The 21084-nt window shown below is 35.0% G+C and overlaps 1 protein-coding gene across 2 annotated transcripts; it reads right to left on the reverse strand.

The window, feature by feature from the left end:
* Positions 1 to 58: 58 nt before the first annotated feature.
* On the reverse strand, positions 59 to 17012 carry LOC145955653 (chromatin structure-remodeling complex protein BSH-like). 2 transcript variants are annotated; one of them, XM_083070625.1, is made up of 6 exons: positions 16320 to 17012; positions 8371 to 8409; positions 8225 to 8292; positions 1250 to 1264; positions 1071 to 1133; positions 59 to 471 (listed from the first exon to the last, which is right to left on the reverse strand). In XM_083070625.1, the coding sequence occupies exons 1-6, from the start codon at positions 16518 to 16520 to the stop codon at positions 372 to 374; spliced, it is 486 nt and encodes a 161-aa protein (XP_082926751.1). In that variant the 5' UTR covers positions 16521 to 17012; the 3' UTR covers positions 59 to 371. The 2 variants fall into 2 exon arrangements, 1 of the variants encoding a protein (XP_082926751.1); XR_014432308.1 differs by lacking the exons at positions 1250 to 1264; positions 8225 to 8292; positions 8371 to 8409 and having other exon boundaries at positions 413 to 471; positions 16320 to 16424.
* Between the last annotated feature and the right edge of the window lie 4072 nt (positions 17013 to 21084).

Raw genomic sequence — 21084 nt, forward strand, 5'->3', positions numbered from 1 at the left:
TTACGTTTTATGCCCAAGAAGGGAGGTATTAAGCTTGTACGCACTACCCATACAGACATAACCAAACATCATATTCTTTGAAATTTCTAACTCAGTGGGAAGTGGCTTGATTGTTGTTGCTTGCTACATCTAAGTTTTACAGAAAATTATGCAAATATGATGCTATATTTTTTTCTTTTGTTGGGGGCACAGAGAACAAATAAGAAACTCTACAACCATTAAAAGCAAGCGATAACAATATTCTGAATCATTGATTCCCAGTCCTACAAAACAGCTTGTATGTAATAAAGAATTTCAAACTCTAACCCTCGGATACATGCTGTCATTGAACTATACCTTTCCAATAAGGCGGGGCTGACCATGGTGAGAATTCATATGAAATTTCTCTCTTCTTTTGCTTCTAGGGCATCCACTTCCTCGTTGGATAGTAGGTCCACAATAGGTTCATATACGTCCCACTCCTTTCTTTTCCTGTTATATTCAAGAAAAATAAGCCAAGCCTGTGACATAATCTAAACAGGATGTTAATACAAAACTTGCAAATTAGTTCCTGGCCCAAAGAAACGTTGTTCTATAGGATCGAGGAAGTCACAGAATTAGTTGGGTGATAGTTATTAAGGATTGAGGAAAAACATTTAAATTTGTTAGCAGTTGGGAAATTGACATCTGAAATTTGGGAATTGAGCATTTAAATTTGTAAATAAAAAATTGCAAATCATTGAATCATGTGACTAATATCGATAATATGAAATTGCACCTATTCATTCATGTACCATAAAATTCGAAGTCATTTGAAATTCATCTTATGATACAAATTGATAGGTAGCCGAATCAAATTGAATAGTAGGATTCAATTTGTGAATAACTGGTAAAAAATGTCATATTATGTCACCGTTTATCCACTTTTCCTAGCTGAATTCTAATATTTATGAATTACTTAATTTCATGGGCTACGAAGGCACGATGACTAAGCAGTACTCTAAGATGATTGGACAATGATATAAATGTTCCGAACTAAATTATTGAATTTGAGCAAAAAGGAGTGTTCAAATTTTATGAAACAGACTTACCGGACCACACTAGATTTTGGACTAAATAACTTAACCAAGTCCACTGCTACAGCGCCTCCTTTACTGTTAACATATCATTGACAATAAAGCGGATTAGGAACGTACATATTCACATGGAATTTAATAACATTGCATTTATCACACCACGCGAACCATGACATAAATGTATAAAAAACAACCTGACAGGAGTATATGTTGAGAATAAGATATATGCCCAAGACCCAATCTATCTTATATGCATTAATAAGATTATACTTTATTTTCATGTTTATGGATTATGAGAAATAATTAATATGATAAATTCCTTGATTAAAATTAAAGACTTTTTTTTTTTATAATAGAAATTATAATAATGAGAAAAACAAGTCCTTTTTAATTTTAATCTAAATTGTTCTTGATCGTAGGATTATTGAGGATAGGACATCATTAATCCACATAGATCAATATATGTGTAATAGTCTTTATTGGATAGAGATTAATAAATCTCATTTATTAAATTACTCATATAAATAGTGCATATAGGGATATGACTATTGAACAGACTCTATAAAGGAAATTTTATGTTAATCTTCTAAAAGGTTCTTGAAAATATTATTTCATACTATCCGGACGTTAAGGAGTGTTGCTAGACTCCAACCTTGATTAGTAAATTAATGTATTAATTTACTACCAGTTTAGTTTTGAACCTACAAGGTCACACACTAACGAGTGTTTTAATCTTTGCTCAAGAAAATTTATTATTTGATAATTAAATTAAAGAATTTGATTTTACCAAATAATTATTTTTCTTATAAATAAAATATTATTTATTTAATTTTGACTAGCATCAAAATATAAATAGTATTTGTTTCTATTAAGATAGAAAAACACGTCAGTTTTTCAATTTCAAATTGAAAGATTCAATTTGAATTTTGACCTAGTCAAAAGTGGTTTTGATAAGAAAAGATAAAAACTAATTTCTTTTGGATATTTGATAATTCCTATTTTTTAGAAAATAGGATATGGAAGTTGTTCCTAAGTGAATAGATATGTTTACATATTTATAAATATACAGCTCCACTGTGGAGAAAGACACACAGAGAAACCATAAGAAAATTAGTTCTTTTCTCTCTTATATCCTGTGCTGGGAAATTGCTCAGTCGAGAGGTTGACAAGCAAAGATTATTCTCGGTGTGGATACACGTGGGACCTTCATAGTTTTGAAGGAAATTTTTTAAATTTTAGACTTCAACCGGGTAAACTTTATTGGCTTTCATAAATATCCTATTAATTATCATGTGTGGTTTTAGCATAAAGTAGTTCTTTTTATTTCCTCTACATATGTTTAGAACATGATTGAAAGGGAACTTAAAATTTTGTCGCGCATAAACTTTCTTATTTCTCTAAATTTTACCTTCATTTTTAATTATAATAAATTTTATTTATTTTTAAAATGAAATAACATCCTATAATATTTAAATAATTATACAAATACAAAGATTTATTAAATTTTAAACACTTATAATATTATAAGATCTTATCATATAAAAACTTATTATATAAGATCTTAAAGAAGTTATTTCATAAAACATATCATTATTCAAAATTATTGAATGTTTAATAATTATAATTAAGATCTTATTACATAAAAACTTATTATATAATATCTTAAATAAGTTATTTCTTAAAATATATCCTTATTCATCGGATTTAATAATAATATAATTTGTTAAAATCTTTAATATTATTATGATTCGTTGAATCTCTAATTAAAACTTACATGGATTAAAATCCAAAAAAAATAATTGTGGAGGTGAAAAATGGACATCAAGTGTAAATTAAAATCACTAGAAATTATAGAGGTAACGACGCTAACTTAATTGGATGGAAAAGATTATATTATATTAGTTTTAAAAATCAACGATTATTAATAATAATAAAAATATCAAATCCAAACAAATAAATAAATTAAGAGATGAAGTAAGTGATTAAGGAGGGTGTATTGGATTAGGATTTTAAAGGACTTTTTTAGTGAAAAAGAATCCTGCGGATTTTAAAAGACTTTGCAGGATTTTCATGACTTTTAAGATTTTGCAGGATTCTACAAGATTTAAAATCAGGATTTTAATGGATTCTACAAGACTTTTAAATCAGGATTTTAATGGATTCTGTGGGATTTTGTGGAGTTTTGACATTTGATAAGATTTAAAAAAAAATTCATACATTCAAATTTAAAAAGAGTCAAAGATAAAAATAATTAAAAAAACAATAATGTCTAATAAATAATAATAATAATTCTCCATAATATTTTATCATCTTTTTATAGCATCCACTATCAATTGTAACAATTCATCGGAATCCTCCTTGGTCCAAGCTTCATAGTTTTCTTTCTCTTTTCCTTTTTCTTTATTATTTCCATGTGAATCTCCCATTTGAATTATTAAAATAATATATGTTGAAAACCAGTTATATAAATAATTATGGATAAGAGACAAAATCAATAAAATTATCTTATTATTTTTAGAAGCACACCAATTATACAAGATCGAATATATCTTGGCTATCCAAATGGATCAAATATCTCAATCATTATAAAAAAAATGTAAAAACGAAAATATAAATTTTTCGACGGATTTTGATCCGTCGGAAACAAATTTTTTCCGACGGATTTAGATCCGTCGAAAATTATCCGTCGGAAATTTGGGTTTTTCTTGTAGTGTATATTGATTCTCTGAAGGAAAACAAACAAGGTATGACATTGATGAAAAATGTTTTCATGATCTCTTTAACTGTTACTAATTCTTCAATGTGGGTATTAGATACTGGTAGTAGCTTTAACATATGCAATACGTTGCAGGGGCTATAGATAACTAGAAGGTTGAAGAAAGGAGAAGTCAATCTTCAAGTTGGGAATGGAGCAAATGTTGCTGCTAATTAGCTTTAGGATCAATTTCGTTAATAATGCCTACTGGCAAAGTGCTAGTGTTAGACAATTGTTATTATATTCCAAAATTTGTTTCGAATATTATTTCAATTTCTATGTTGGAAAAACGTGGTTTTCGTACTATTTTTAATAATAACATTTGCTCAATTTATCATGGCAATGATTTATATGTGAATGGTTATCTCCAACATGGTATTTATGTTTTGCCTGATGTAAACCTTAATCTCGTTATGCATGTTTCTAATGTTAAAAGAAAAAGGGATGATCAAGTAAACAAAACATATCTTTGGCATTGTAGGCTTGGTCACATTGGAGAGAAAAGAATTAACAAGTTGCACAAGGAAGGGTACCTTGATCAGTATGATTATGAATCATATACAACTTGTGAGTCTTGTCTCAAAGGAAAAATGACCAAATCTCCATTTACTGGAAAAGGAGAAAGAGCTTCTGAATTATTAGGACTGATTCATACAGATGTTTGTGGGCCTATGAAAATTCAAGCCAAAGGTGGATATTCTTATTTTATCACATTCACTGATGATATGTCTAGATACGGTTTTGTGTATCTCATGAAACATAAATTCGAATCATTTGAAATGTTCAAAAGATTTCATAGTGAAGTTGAAAAACAAACTAGTAAGAATGTTAAGGTATTAAGATCTGATAGAGGAGGAGAATATCTTAGTAATGATTTTCTTGATCATCTAAAAGAGAATAGGATTCTCTCACAGTGGAAACCTCCAGGAACACCACAACACAATGGTGTATCTGAAAGAAGAAATCGGACCTTATTAGATATGGTAAAATCGATGATGGGGTTCACTGATCTTCCAATTAACTTACGGGGTTACGCATTAGAATCATAGGCATATTTGTTGAATAAAGTTCCCACAAAATCACTCTCAACAACACCATATGAGATATGGAAAGGGCGTAAACCAAACCTTAAGCATATTAAAGTTTGGGGTTGTCACGCCTTGTTAAGAAATTGCAAACAGATAAACTTGAAGCAAGATCCCAAAAGTGTCGTTTCATTGGGTATCCTAAAGAAACAATGGGATATTATTTTTTCCACCCTTCTGACCATAAAGTTTTTGTGGCAAGAGGAGCAACCTTTTTGGAAAGGGAATTTCTTGCAGAAGGTTGTCATGGTAAGGAAATAGATCTTGATGAGATTCAAGAAGCCAGTGAAACAACTAATGCTCAAGAACATGAGATGGAAAATGAGCAACCTTTCTTTGATGTTTTGAAATTAATGCAAAGGTTACCTTCTTCAACAAATTTGGTTGAAGAACCAACTATAGTTCAAGAACAAGTTAATGAACCAACTTTAGAACAAGATCAACAACCTCTTAATGAAGTACAAAGGGATTGTACAATTCAAGTGCCTCTTAGAAGGTCTAGTCGTGAACATCGTGCACCAAATAAATTGAATTTATTAGTCCATGATGACACGACATATGAGGTTGATCATAGTGATGATGACCCTAATAGTTATGAAGAGGCTATAAGAAGCTTGGACCATGAGAAGTGGCGTGAAGCCATGGAATCCGAGATAGAATCAATGAAGATCAACAAAGTATGGACTTTAGTTGAAGCTTCAAAAGATATAAAACCAATAGGTTGTAAATGGGTTTACAAGAAAAAGATTGGAGCAGATGGAAAGGTTGAGACCTACAAGGCTCGCCTTGTTGCCAAAGGATATCGTCAAAAGGAAGGAATAGATTATGACGAAACTTTTTCTCCTATGGCGATGCTCAAATCAATTCGGATTCTACTTGCTATAGCGGCATACTATGATTATGAAATATGGCAAATGGATGTAAAAACAACTTTTCTTAATGGTGAGCTAAAGGAAGATGTGTACATGACACAACCTGAAGGATTCATAACCTCTTCTGATCACCATAAGGTTTGTAAGCTAGAAAGGTCCATTTATGGATTAAAACAAGCTTCTAGAAGTTGGAACATACAATTTAACAAAACAATTAAAAATTTTGATTTTGTTAGATGTGAAGAGGAACCTTGTGTTTACAAAAGGGTTAGTGGGAGCACAATTATCTTTTTGATGCTATACGTGGATGACATATTGCTTATTGGAAATGACATACCATCTTTGCAAAGTACAAAGATTTGGCTGAACAATTCTCTATGAAGGATTTAGGAGAGGCAGCATATATTCTAGGAATAAAGATTTATAGAGATACATCTAAAAGAATGCTTGGACTCTCCCAATCTATGTATATAGATACCATTTTAAGGAGGTATAATATGGAGAATTCCAAAAGGGGATATTTGCCAATAGGAACAGGAGTTACTCTCAGTAGGGAAGATTGTCCTAAAACCCTTGAAGAGAGAACACCCATGAATAAGGTGCCATATGCTAGTGTAGTGGGAGCTATCATGTACACAATGACTTGTACATGTCCTAACGTCGCTTCTGCACTAGGAGTAGTTAGTCGATATCAAGCAAACCCTGGTGAGGAACATTGGAAAGTGGTTAAGACCATTCTTAAGTACTTAAGAAGAACTCAAGATCAATTCCTCATTTATGGTGGCACTGAACTAATGTTGAAAGGCTATACCGATGCAAGCTTTGCATCAGATAAAGATGACAGTAAATCTATTTCAGGTTATGTTTTCACCTTATATGGTGGTGCAATGAGTTGTAAAAGTTCCAAGCAAGCTACGGTTGCAGATTCAACAACTGAAGCAGAGTATATAGCAGCAAGTGATGCTGCTAAAGAAGTGGTTTGGATGAAGAAATTTATAACTGAGCTTGGTGTGGTTCCTTCAATAGAAGAACCCGTTCCGCTATTGTGTGATAATAATGGAGCTATTGCTCAAGCAAAAGAGCCGATATCACATCAAAAATCTAAACACATCTTGAGAAGATATCACTTGATTAGAGAAATCATTGAACGTGGTGACATTAAGATTTTAAAGGTAGATGGAAAGGAGAATGCAGCAGATCCATTCACCAAGGCACTTGGCATCAAGGAGTTTGATAAACACAAGTGGGAGGTTGGAATGAAGTACATGACAGATTGGCTCTAGGGCAAGTGGGAGATTGTTGGGAATAAGATGTATGCCCAAGATCCAATCTATCTTATATGCATTAATAAGATTGTACTTTATTTTCATGTTTATTGATTATGAGAAATAATTAATATGATAAAGTCCTTGATTACAATTAAAGACTTCTTTTTTTTATAATAGAGATTATAATAATGAGAAAAACAAGACCTTTTTAATTTTAATCTAAATTGTTCTTGATCGTAGGATTATTGAGGATAGGACATCATTAATCCACATAGATCAATATATGTGTAATAGTCTTTATTGGATAGAGATTAATAGATCTTATTTATTAAATTACTCATATAAATAGTGCATATAGGGATATGACTATTGAACAGACTCTATAAAGGAAATTTTATGTTAATCTTCTAAAAGGTTCTTGAAAATATTATTTCATACTATCCGGACGTTAAGGAATGTTGCTAGACTCCAACCTTGATTAGTAAATTAATGTAGTTAATTTACTACCGGTTTAGTTTTGAACCTACAAGGTCACACACTAACGAGTGTTCTAATTTTTGCTCAAGAAAATTTATTATTTGATAATTAAATTAAAGAATTTGATTTTACCAAATAATTATTTTTCTTATAAATAAAATATTATTTATTTAATTTTGACTAGCATCAAAATATAAATAGTATTTGTTTCTATTAAGATAGAAAAGCACGTCAGTTTTTCAATTTCAAATTGAAAGATTCAATTTGAATTTTGACCTAGTCAAAAGTGGTTTTGATATGAAAAGATAAAAGCTAATTTCTTTTGGATATTTGATAATTCCTATTTTTTAGAAGATAGGATATGGAAGCTGTTGCTAAGTGAATAGATATGTTTACATATTTATAAATATACAGCTCCACTGTGGAGAAAGACACACAGAGAAACCATAAGAAAATTAGTTCTTTTCTCTCTTATATCCTGTGCTGGAAAATTGCTCAGTCAAGAGGTTGACAAGCAAAGATTAGTCTCGGTGTGGATACACGTGGGACCTTCATAGTTTTGAAGGAAATTTTTTAAATTTCAGACTTCAACCGGGTAAACTTTATTGGCTTTCATAAATATCCTATTAATTATCATGTGTGGTTTTAGCATAAAGTAGATCTTTTTATTTCCGCTACATATGTTTAGAACATGATTGAACTTTAGGTATATTCAGCCGCTCGATGACCCTTCTTGCTCATTCTGCTTTCTCTTGCTGAAACCACGCTTTGAATTGCAATCTGAAATTGAAAAACAAATATTATTGTAACTGTACCATTTATAATTCCTGAATATGATACACCAATAAAATGAATTGCCTCATAAAGTTGCTCTCTGATAGCAAAGCCAATAGCTGGCTGCAACGTAAAAGAAGCATTTTACAGTTTAGTCTATTTTATTTTTCAAGCATGTCTGTGTGCTTGTGCTTGGGCATGTTAAGAAGAGAGAGAGGGATAGAAACTTTCATGGATAAAAACAAGAATTTAATTTCTACTTTAGCACAACAAATTGTTTCTTATTATAACCCAACCAAAATGCCATTACCAACATAAGTTTGTCATCATACAAACGAGCATAAAGTTGCCACAAGTTAAATCCTATTATGTTCCTGAGAAGAAAGATCATGGAAAATAGCATAAAGTTGGAAAAGGTAAAATTTCAGTCATTGTAGACCCCTAAAATTGTCCGGGTCGAAAATAAGACTCCAAGACTCTCGAAGATCAAAGGAAAGTCAGCCAAAGGGACTCTTAGAAGACCGTGGGATGACAATCTGTAGGTTTAGAGGTCTTAGAGTAGCAAAAAATAAGAAAGTGGAGGGAATGAAGCCCAATACGGCCTCCCAAAAGTTCAGTACGGCCGTATTGAACATTTTAAACTACAATACGGCCGCACTGAACTCAATACGGCCGTATTGAAGTTTCTGAACTTCAATACGGCTGCACTGAACTCAATATGGCTGCACTAAACTTCAATACGGCCGCACTGAACTCAATACGGCCGTATTGAGGTTTTTTGAACTTCAATACGGCCGTACTGAATTCAATACGGCCGTATTGTAGTTCAAAACTTCAATACGGACCGTATTGACCCCCAGAGGCCGTATTGCGCCTCATCCCTATAAATATGACGTCAATTGGACGTCATTCTACACTTTTACACTGAGTTTTAACCCTCTTCTTGAGTATTCTGGGTTTTTTTGAGCAGTGCTCTGCCTAGAAATCACTCGGAGAGTTGATCCGACGAAGTTCTTGAGTCACGAGCCATTTGCTTGAGTCTCGAACCTAGTCGAAGGGAAATCCTCCGGATTTCCATAGTTAAAATTTTATAGGAGGGAGCGAGCGGTCTTGTAGAGGGAGGGAACGCCAAAACGCTTCCCAATTTCTGTCAAGATATATAAGAAAGCACGCTTCAAAGGTTTATCTCTTTAAAGTCCCTTCTTTTACCGCTTTCTGTGTGTACATATTTAAACTGTCATCATGTAGATAGTTAATTTATAATTGCTTAGAATAAATAGGGGTAATTTAGTAATTTCGCGCTATTATTTTTAGAAATAATCTGTCATAGGGAACCCGAAAGGGGCGCTGTGGGGTGCTAACACCTTCCCCACGCGTAACCGACTCCCTTACCCGACTCTGGTTGTAATGGCCGAAGTCGATTTTTGAATCGATTGCCTTAAACCTCTTTTTCCAATGTTTTGAGTAAAACATTGGTGGCGACTCCATGAACCCTTCCTTTTTATGAAAACCGCTAATCCATGGAGGGTCCCGCTTGGGATTAACATGGATTGGTGAGCCTTTTAATAAAATTGCTCGTTTGACGAGGTCTCAGTTTGAGAATAAGTCATTCTAGCAATCCATATTTTTAAACAAATAAAAGAGTCCAACCATCCTTCGCGAATGCCGAAAGCCCGTTTCGGGCCGGTGGCGACAGATGGCGACTCCGCTGGGGATGCCTCGAGAGTCAGTCCCATTTAGTGACAGATTATTTTTAACAAATAATAGTTAAAATTACTTCATTACCCCTTGCTTGTATGATAACATGTTTATCTATTTGGCTTTAATAATTGTTGTATGTTTAAATTCTCGCAATTGTTTGAAATAAAAACTGCACACAACAGTTCCCTCTATACCCGGGGGCATGAGTGGAAAGCCATAGGGAGTGGATGTTAGTACGGCCGGTTGTCGAATGGGTCTATAGGTGCCCGTAGACCGTTGTCGGAAAGCATCACTCAAGGTGATAACCATGAACTCGAGTCCGACAGTGCGTTGGAGCTTTCCATCGACTTACGACGAGAGGAATTGGGTCCCTATAATGGGGGCACCTTGGGGGCCTCAGACAGATGAGAACAGTTAGAACCACCTTGAATATGCACCTTTCTGCAGGAAACCCCTACCTCGTGATTCGCTCGTGACTGTTCGTGGATGAGTGAATTGTTTGTGTAAATGCTTATGTGCAATTGTTTGTGCATTAATAAATAACCTCGTGATAAGGTCTAAAGAATAATCCCCATGCATGAAAAAACCATGACATGAGAGGAAAGACCATGTGTGAAAATATAATAAAAGTGAGGAGCATGTGCATCATTACCAATAAGATATCATGCATCCTCATAAGCCATGCATTCTAGGTTCACCAATACCTCTTGACATGAGTAAAAGAGACCCATAATTATCGAGATTCTCCGTTGGGGAGGGATCATAAGTCAAGGAGGGTGGTAACACTCCGTTTTAAAAAGGCAGCGCCTTAAAAATGGAGGGTTATCAAGCTCATGTCAAGAGCGTATTCATCCCATAAAAAAAAAAACTAATTAAAACATTCATTTTAGAAAGTGGCTGGTCATCTCTCTGTCCTCACACGCGCGCAGAAAATCAAGAAGATGGAAGCGCTGGAGGACCAAAATAAGAAGCTTACAGCCGAGCTCTCACAGCTCAAAGAACAAATGGCGCAAATGATGGAACTCATGCGTCATCATAATGTACACGGGTCTCACCACAGTGACCATGAGTCCCATCATCATGAGGAGGAGGAGCACGAGGAAGAACCTCCACGAGCTGTACCCCTTGGGGCGGGGATCATGATTAAAGAGCCCGAGGTTTCAAAGGAACAATTCCATGCTCTTGAGGATCGGCTAAGAGTTATGGAGGGGCATGATTTTGACATCAAAGATGCCGCCGACATGTGCTTGGTGAGGGACATCCAATTCCCTCCCAAATTTAAAGTGCCAGATTTCCCAAAATATGTGGGATCGACTTGCCCTAAGAGTCATCTCACCATGTACTGTCGCAAAATGGCTGCATACGCCACAAATGAAAAGCTCTTAATTCATTGCTTTCAAGAGAGCTTGGCTGAAACCGCACTCAATTGGTATATGCAGCTAGATGGAAATCTAGTACATACATGGAGGCAGTTGGCCGACGCCTTTCTCAAGCGCTACAAATACAACATCGACCTAACACCCGATAGGTCAGATCTTCAAGCCTTGAGTAAGAAAAATGATGAATCTTTCAAGGCGTACGCCCAACGATGGAGGGAGTTGGCGGCACAGATAGAGCCCCCGCTGTCGGATAAGGAGACGGTGTCCTTATTCATCAACTCGTTGACTGGTCCCTATTACGATAAAATGATAGGGAACACAACGACACTCTTCTCGGACATCATCACCATTGGGGAGAGAGTGGAACAAGGACTTAAAAGTGGGAAGCTGGCTAAGCCTTCCCAATCATATGAAGCTAAGAAGGCCTTCGGGAAGAAGAAGGAGGGAGGAGTCAACGCCATAACCATTTCTTCATCTTCTTCCACTTCGAAGTCAGGAAAGTCGCAGTATAACCCTGTGAGGAAGCTTGATAAACTTCCGACCACATATAGCGATCTCCTGCCGAAGTTAGTAGAAGCTCATCTTCTAGCTTACATTCCACCAAGGAAGATGGATCCACCTTATCCCGAGTGGTACAAACCACAAGATAAATGCCTATACCACTCGGGGGCACCAGGACATTCAACGGAGAACTGTAAGGCTCTCAAATACAAGGTCCAAGACCTCATTGATGCTGGGTGGGTCACCTTTGATTCGACAGCACCCGACGTGAGCAAGAATCCTCTACCAAAGCAGGAGTAGAGAATGACAAGCCACAATAGGGCCCCTCCATATTTTTCTTTTCTTTTAGGGACTCGTGATCAGTACCCGAGATCATGAGAACCTTTTCATGTAAATAAGGGTTTTTGTACAGTTTTAATACATATCAATAAAGAGGCATTTTTCACACATTATTCTCTCTTTTGTTCTTTTCTCTCTTTCCCCATTAACATTAATAATTCTAAACCTAAACAGAACCAATAAAATAATTATGTCTGTAATTGTTCGCTCTGACCGGGATCCGAAAGTTGAGGATAAATGGGTTGAGTTGGACAGTGATGAGGAGACCATTCTCCGGATTTGCAAAGATTGCTAGATCAAGAAGCTCGTCAAGAGAAATTGGAGACTGTGAATTTGGGGCAGGGCCGAGAGATAAAAGAGGTCAATATTGGGACCCATATCAGTGATGAAATAAGGACACATGTTTCCGCTATGATTATAATAAAATCATTCTTCATTGCTTCTTTTCTTGCTTATAATAAAATTCTAAACCACATTATTTTTTAACCCTGTTTGAATAAACATGAATGAGGTTAAAATCATCTTAATAATAATAAACCCGCATCATTTTTTATGTGGAAGTGTGTGTGACAACTTGGAGCACCTTCCCTTGGCCTCGACAAGTGCCATCATGGATAAAAATAAATCCTTTAAAATAAAAGAAGCTCGGCAGAAAACTCAAAAAGGGGACTGCGCAAAAATAAGAGCAAAAGACCCGCTAGGAATCCCACGAAAGGGTGACCTAGGCAAAAGTTAGGGTTACAAAAATAAACAAAAACAAAAGTCCGCTAAAACACCACAAAAGGGTGTTTTAGGCAAAAATAAGGACAATCAAAAAACAAAAATAAATCCACGATGGTACCATGAACCGAATTCAAAAAGAAAGGTTCAAGGGAAGCTATCCAAGTTGTCGAATCACAACACGACTTTTTAACTTCATAAGTGTTTAATCAAACAAGCCTAAATACATAAGCCTACCTTGGCCATCCATTCTTACAAAAACCATTTTTGAAAAATAAATCCCCTCTAAAACACAAACTTCAGAACAAAAATATCTTTCCTTTCTTTTCTCTCTTGTCCCGAAAGATTTTAGAATAATCTAGTGGAAGCATGGAGAAATAAATCATCACTGATAATGGATCTAATCTGAACAACAAAATGGTGGAAGAACTGTGCCAAGAATTCAAGATCCAACACCATAACTCTTCCCCATATCGGCCAAAGATGAATGGGGCAGTCGAGGCAACCAATAAGAACATCAAGAAAATAGTGCAAAAGATGGTTGTCTCATTTAAAGACTGGCACGAGATGTTACCCTTCGCTCCTCATGGCTATAGGACTTCAGTACGTACATCTACAGGAGCTACTCCATTCTCCCTCGTTTATCGGATGGAGGCAGTTCTACCCATCGAAGTCGAGATACCTTCTCTAAGGGTAATCATGGAAACAAAACTTTCCGAGGTAAAATGGGTTCAAAGCCGATACGACCAGTTGAACCTTATCAAAAAGAAACGGCTGAACGCCATATGCCATGGTCAAGCCTATCAGAGGAAGATCAAAAAAGGCTTTTGACAAGAAAGTCCACCCTCGAGTCTACCATGAGGGAGAGTTGGTAATGAAGAAATTGCTACCAACTCAAAAGGACAAAATCGGAAAGTATGCCCCAAATCACGGAGGACCATACGTGGAAAAACGAGCCTTCTCAGGAGGAGCATTGATCCTCACAGACATGGATGGAAAAGAACTTCGATACCCAGTCAACGCTGACGAGGTAAAGAAGTACTATGCTTGAAGACGTTGCTTGCATAAGCCCGCTAGGATGAAAACCCGAAAAAGGGCATCCTAGGCAAAAGTTAGGGCAAAACAAAAAGCCCGCCAGTACAAGGGTACTAGGCAAAACAAAGGCAAATTTATCCCTGCTAGGATACGTCCTAGGCAAAAGTTAGGGGCAAAAGAATAAGATGTAAAAGCAAAGCAAGCAACGGTCACTTGAATCGAAAACCGAAAGGCGGTTCAAGTGATTATCTTCTAGAAGCAGCATCGTGGACTGTGGAGACAAAATCATCACAAATCCCTGGAGAGGGAAAACTCACGCTACCCCGAGGTTGTCAAGAACACGGAGGTATGCAACTAACACGAGGTTGTCAAGAACACGTTGGTATACCCTGGAGAGGGAAAACTCACGCTACCCCGAGGTTGTCAAGAACACGGAGGTATGCAACTACCACGAGGTTGTCAAGAACACGTTGGTATACCCTGGAGAGGGAAAACTCACGCTACCCCGAGGTTGTCAAGAACACGGAGGTATGCAACTACCACGAGGTTGTCAAGAACACGTTGGTATAGCCTGGAGAGGCGGTACTCGGCTACCCCGAGGTTGTCAAGAACACGGAGGTATGCAACTACCACGAGGTTGTCAAGAACACGTTGGTATAGCCTGGAGAGGCGGTACTCGGCTACCCCGAGGTTGTCAAGAACACGAAGGTATGCAACTACCACGAGGTTGTCAAGAACACGTTGGTATAGCCTGGAGAGGCGGTACTCAGCTACCCCGAGGTTGTCAAGAACACGGAGGTATGCATGAGCCTGGAGAGGCGACGACTAATACTCACCCTGGAGAGGGCAAACTCAACCTGGAGAGGCTACTCAACAATTTTCCCACCTGAAGACACTACAAGTCAGAAGGATGGCACATTCCCCGGACAATTGGGTCAACTCCTTTACTTATCAAACGGTACACCAAAAGGCCGTTTGATTAAGTAAAGGGGGGGCAGCTGTAGACCCCTAAAATTGTCCGGGTCGGAAATAAGACTCGAAGACTCTCGAAGATCAAAGGAAAGTCAGCCAAAGGGACTCTTAGAAGACCGTGGGATGACAATCTGTAGGTTTAGAGGTCTTAGAGTAGCAAAAAATAAGAAAGTGGAGGGAATGAAGCCCAATACGGCCTCCCAAAAGTTCAGTACGGCCGTATTGAACATTTTAAACTACAATACGGCCGCACTGAACTCAATACGGCCGTATTGAAGTTTCTGAACTTCAATACGGCTGCACTGAACTCAATACGGCTGCACTGAACTTCAATACGGCCGCACTGAACTCAATACGGCCGTATTGAGGTTTTTTGAACTTCAATACGGCCGTACTGAATTCAATACGGCCGTATTGTAGTTCAAAACTTCAATACGGACCGTATTGACCCCCAGAGGCCGTATTGCGCCTCATCCCTATAAATATGACGTCAATTGGACGTCATTCTACACTTTTACACTGAGTTTTAACCCTCTTCTTGAGTATTCTGGGTTTTTTTGAGCAGTGCTCTGCCTAGAAATCACTCGGAGAGTTGATCCGACGAAGTTCTTGAGTCACGAGCCATTTGCTTGAGTCTCGAACCTAGTCGAAGGGAAATCCTCCGGATTTCCATAGTTAAAATTTTATAGGAGGGAGCGAGCGGTCTTGTAGAGGGAGGGAACGCCAAAACGCTTCCCAATTTCTGTCAAGATATATAAGAAAGCACGCTTCAAAGGTTTATCTCTTTAAAGTCCCTTCTTTTACCGCTTTCTGTGTGTACATATTTAAACTGTCATCATGTAGATAGTTAATTTATAATTGCTTAGAATAAATAGGGGTAATTTAGTAATTTCGCGCTATTATTTTTAGAAATAATCTGTCATAGGGAACCCGAAAGGGGCGCTGTGGGGTGCTAACACCTTCCCCACGCGTAACCGACTCCCTTACCCGACTCTGGTTGTAATGGCCGAAGTCGATTTTTGAATCGATTGCCTTAAACCTCTTTTTCCAATGTTTTGAGTAAAACATTGGTGGCGACTCCATGAACCCTTCCTTTTTATGAAAACCGCTAATCCATGGAGGGTCCCGCTTGGGATTAACATGGATTGGTGAGCCTTTTAATAAAATTGCTCGTTTGACGAGGTCTCAGTTTGAGAATAAGTCATTCTAGCAATCCATATTTTTAAACAAATAAAAGAGTCCAACCATCCTTCGCGAATGCCGAAAGCCCGTTTCGGGCCGGTGGCGACAGTCATCAATTCTTCTTGGGGAGCAGGGAGTTTGACAGGGCTCCAAAATATCCAGTTTTATTTTAACTTGTTACTAGTGATAATTGGATATACTTACTCCAACCTCAGGATCTTCAATGCCCATGTCCTTGTAGAAGATTCTGGCAAACTCTTCAGGATCACTCTCAAAGTTGTTCAAGTCCTGGAATTCAATGAGTTTAGACACATAAAACCCGAACCAAAAAACAAGCACAACAATCTTACAACACAACACCTGCATTGTGCTCAAATCATAGTTACTAATCCCAGATAGCAGCATTTAGTGGCTAACTTTGAAAATGCTATAGCAGGAAGCGAGATGACCACTATTTTAAACTCCTCAAAATTAAAGATTTTCATGATATAATAAGTCACAGTTTACAGACAATCACCGTCAATAGCGCCCGAAAAGCTTCTATTTTGGCCGCTATTGAAACAGCTTTACTATTTGAACTCCATAGTTTATGGGCTGTTTTGTTTGCAGCACGGCCCGTTCTACATGCAGAACGAGCTATTTTGTTTACAGAACAGCCCGTTCTACAAGCAGAACGGATTGTTCTGCTTGCAGAACGGGCCGTTCCAGTTTCAAAATTCGTCCAACAATAATGAAATAATAGACGTAAGAAGAGAATGTTACCTTGATATTGTATTCTTCCAAGAAAATGAGAAGCTGGAGACTTTAGATAAGAGCCCGAGAGAGTAAAGAAAAGATTATATGAGCCAAAGATTAGAGAATGAAGGGGAAGGAAGAATGAGACCGTAGAGTATAGCTTAAGTGCTGACCTTTTTAACATCAGCTAACCTGGAACCGATTTTGTATGTGGTTTTTAAAATCGGCTCTCAAATAGCCGATTTTAAAAGTGCTACTTTTAAAATTGGCTATTTGAGAGCCGATTTAAAAAAAAACATACAAAATCGGTTCTTAATAGCTGACTTTAAAAGTAGCACTTTTAAAATCGGCTCCTTAATAGCTGATTTTAAAAGTAGCACTTTTAAAATCGGCTATTGAGGAGCCAATTTTAAAAGTAGCATCACAGACTTTTAAAATCGGTCATAAGGTAGCCGATTTTAAAAATAATGTCATTATTTACAAAATTGTCACCACGTCACTTTTAAAATCGGTTTCCTTATGACCGATTTTAAAACCCCGATTTTAAAAGTCATTTTTGTACTATTCAATTAATTAGAATCGTGTCTGGAGCTAATATTTTAAGTGGAAGAGCCAAATCAAAGACATTGCAATTCATATACCCTAAGGTTAGCAAATTAATTAATAGAAACAATAATATTTGAATTTATCGACTTTGGAAATAATAGTTATTTGTTTCTCATTTTAGTGTAATAAGCAACAAGACTCGTTTGAATGTGACTATTACATCATGTATTGGATGAGAGCCATAGTTTTTGCGGGTATTACTGATTCTTGGGGGCAGGTAATTCATATCAAAATTTATTTAAGTATATTTACCTTTATGATAATTAACATTCCATATTAATGACACTTAAATTAATGGTTCAGGTCTTTCAAGATCCATCTCCATTGCCCGAAGATGAAATCATCAAGATAAGAGAACAATGGGCAACTTTTTTTCTTCAAAGTATATAATAGTTAGATTTCTAAGTTTAGTTATTAGTTGGATATTATGTTTCTAGTTTGATAGCATGACAAACATATGTTTTATTGCTTTTTTAGGACAATAGGATTTACATTGTCTTAATTTATGCTTTTTAAGATTTATATATTATTTTCTTTTTGTCATTCAATTTTGAAATATAAATTATATTTGAATTTGTATTCTGGACTGCCTGGGTTAGGTTTTGTATTTTGGACTGTATGCAGGTTTTGGGTGTATCAAAAAGCAATAAAATTTTTTTAAAAAATGCAAGAATTTACATCGGACTACACCATGTCCAACGTAAATTTACGTCAGATCTAGCATTAGCCGATGTAAATTTACATCGGACATGGTGTGTCCGACGTAAATTCTTGCGTGTATTTTTTTAAATTTTAACCCAATTTTACGTCAGTTCTAGGGAATGTCCAACGTAAATTTACGTTGGATTTCACAGCCGACGTAAATTTATGTCTCCCGCATTAACGTCGAAGTCGTTTCTGACGTAAAATCCTTAAAATATCCGACGTAAATGACCCTTTTTCCACTAGTGGCAATTATGGATGTCTTAGGTGAGGAAGATCTGGCTATGAGTGACATCTCTAGAATGACAATGGTTGAATTGTGGGTATGCTCTGATATTGTGACATTGGGACAGAGGATTTCTAGGACATGAATTTTTATATGGATTTGGAGTGGTACTTATTATTTTAAAAACAATTTGTAAACTCTTACATTTTTTTTCCCAATGTTCATTTTCAATCATTTTGGATATTGAAGAACATTTGTGAAGGTTTTTATGTGAACCATTTTACCAGTGTTGAAAAATTTATTTCCTTAATTTAATTACATTATTACGCTATGTGTTGGAGTAGTAAGGGTGTCACATCAACCACAGTCTACGAATACTACATAAAGAAAAGTTAAAAATAAAAAACAAAAAATAAAAAATAGCTCATCAAACCCATAAAAGATAGAGGGAGACCTGGAAAATAAAAATCTTGAACTCTTGGAACTGAACCCAATGTGAGAAAGATAACAGAAAAAAAAAAGTGAAAAACCGGAAAGTGAAGCAAGCATGAGAGAGATACCGAAAAAAAATGAAAAACATAAACTTCAGTAATAAAAACATAAAAAGTGACGTAGATTTTAAATAACATATATACACATCAACTATACATCACTTACAATATTAAAACTCTTCTTTTACTGAGGGATTAGTAGTAATGCCCTTAAGACTATCATTTCTATGTTTGTTATTATTGGCGAGAAACGGCGTCGTTGTGGATGGGAAGTCACGAAACAACGTCGCCTCATCGTCCACGAACTGGGAGAGCCATTCCAGCTCCACTGCTTCATCGCTCTGTGCACACACAACACAAGGCCAAATAAATAATAAAAATGATTTAATTTTTTGGGATTTATGATAAGTAATATTCCTGGGAATTTTATACGAAAAATAAGTTAACTGTATAGTAATGATATTTGTTTAGATTGTTTTTTATCAAACTTAAAATTCCAACTTAAAACTTTAAAATTTGAAAATCAACTTTAGTTCTGATAAGATTGAACTTGAATATAATAAAAAAATCTTAAATTTTTTTTTGGAGAATATTATTTAATGTTTTAATCTAAAAGTACTTTTATAGTATGAGTAACATCTATTATAAATATAATTAATATTTTAAATAATGTAATATATATTTTAGATGATAGATTTGAGCCTAATTCAATCTTGTAAACTCGACTTATAAAGTGAAAGTTATTTTTTACTTATATACTATTTAATTGTCTGTTCTATAGTTGATGTGGGACTTTGATTTTTTTTTAATAATAACATCTATCATAAATATAATTAATATTTTAAATAATGTAATATATATATATTTTATATGAAATTGTGAAAATTTAATATATTTAATTAATTATTTTAAATATATGTGAAATTAATTGTTTTTATTTATATAAATATAGAGTGGGAATAACATGCAAACCTAATTCAATGCAACATAGTAACCAATCGGCAATTTCTTATCATCTTAACTATATTTATAACCATCTTTTATTATGGCTTCCACCATCGACTTTATGGATGATAATGGGTAGGGTTTGAATAGAATTTTATAGTACTCAATTTTATATATGTGTTTAAAAATAATATATGAATCCAATTTTATATCTACGTGGATAATAATTTTAATATTTATTTTTGTACCCGTTAAGTACTTATGTACTCATACCCACACTCGCAACCTATATTTATTTATGTATAAAGTAAATAAATCAATAAAAAGATAAGATTTTACACAAATTTATAAATAAATATTACAAAGCATTTAATTATTGTAAATAAACAAAAAAATTAACTTAATAAAAGTTGTAATTAAACTTTCAACATTATGATCATGTGTTAACAATATTTTCCAATACATGTGAAAAAAAAATACAGAAATTAGTTAGATTAAAATTATAGATTAAATTATATACTATAAATTTAAAAAAAAACAAATATATAAACACTTGACCTCATCCTCGAAATCAATTTCTCTATATTTTTGCAGACGTTTGTCTTCCAAGTTTATATATTAGTTTGGTCTAGTAATACTAATAGAAACTACATGACAAGAAAATGAATGATTAGATAATTTAAATTAATAATTAAAACAAATAATAAAAAATAAAACATCTCTTATTAAATAAATAAAGTTTAATTATTTATTACCTTATTGCTTGCGTTTCAATCAACTTTGTGCACACATAAGTGCCTCTAGAGTAAATTCATGGAACCTAGAACAATGATGACTCAAAAATCTATCTCATGTGTTAAATGCAGATTCTGAAGCTACAGGTGAAATTGGGATTTGCCAAAATCCTTAACAATTTTTTACAAAATTGGATACTTAATCTCATTTGTTTTCCACCATATCCAAGAATGTCAAAAGTATAACTTATAGATAAAACTTTTTATTTCAAATAAATCTCTATTTCAGGTTTTATTGGTATTTCAATTGTATCATTTATAAATAAATCATAATCACTATTTTTTTTTATAATATTTAGATTATTCAAGTTTGACTCATTAACATTTGCTCGTGAAGTTGAAAATTTCAGTATTCTCTTAGCTTTAGTTTGATACTCTTCAAATAATGAGTAGCATATATAATTTTTTTTATATTATTAACTTCAATTGAATATGAGCTACCAAAAAACTTAGGAAAAAAATACTCTAAC

The sequence above is a fragment of the Cajanus cajan genome, chromosome 3 (assembly GCF_000230855.2).
Source record: "Cajanus cajan strain Asha chromosome 3, NIPB_CcT2T_4, whole genome shotgun sequence".
Lineage (NCBI taxonomy): Eukaryota > Viridiplantae > Streptophyta > Magnoliopsida > Fabales > Fabaceae > Cajanus > Cajanus cajan.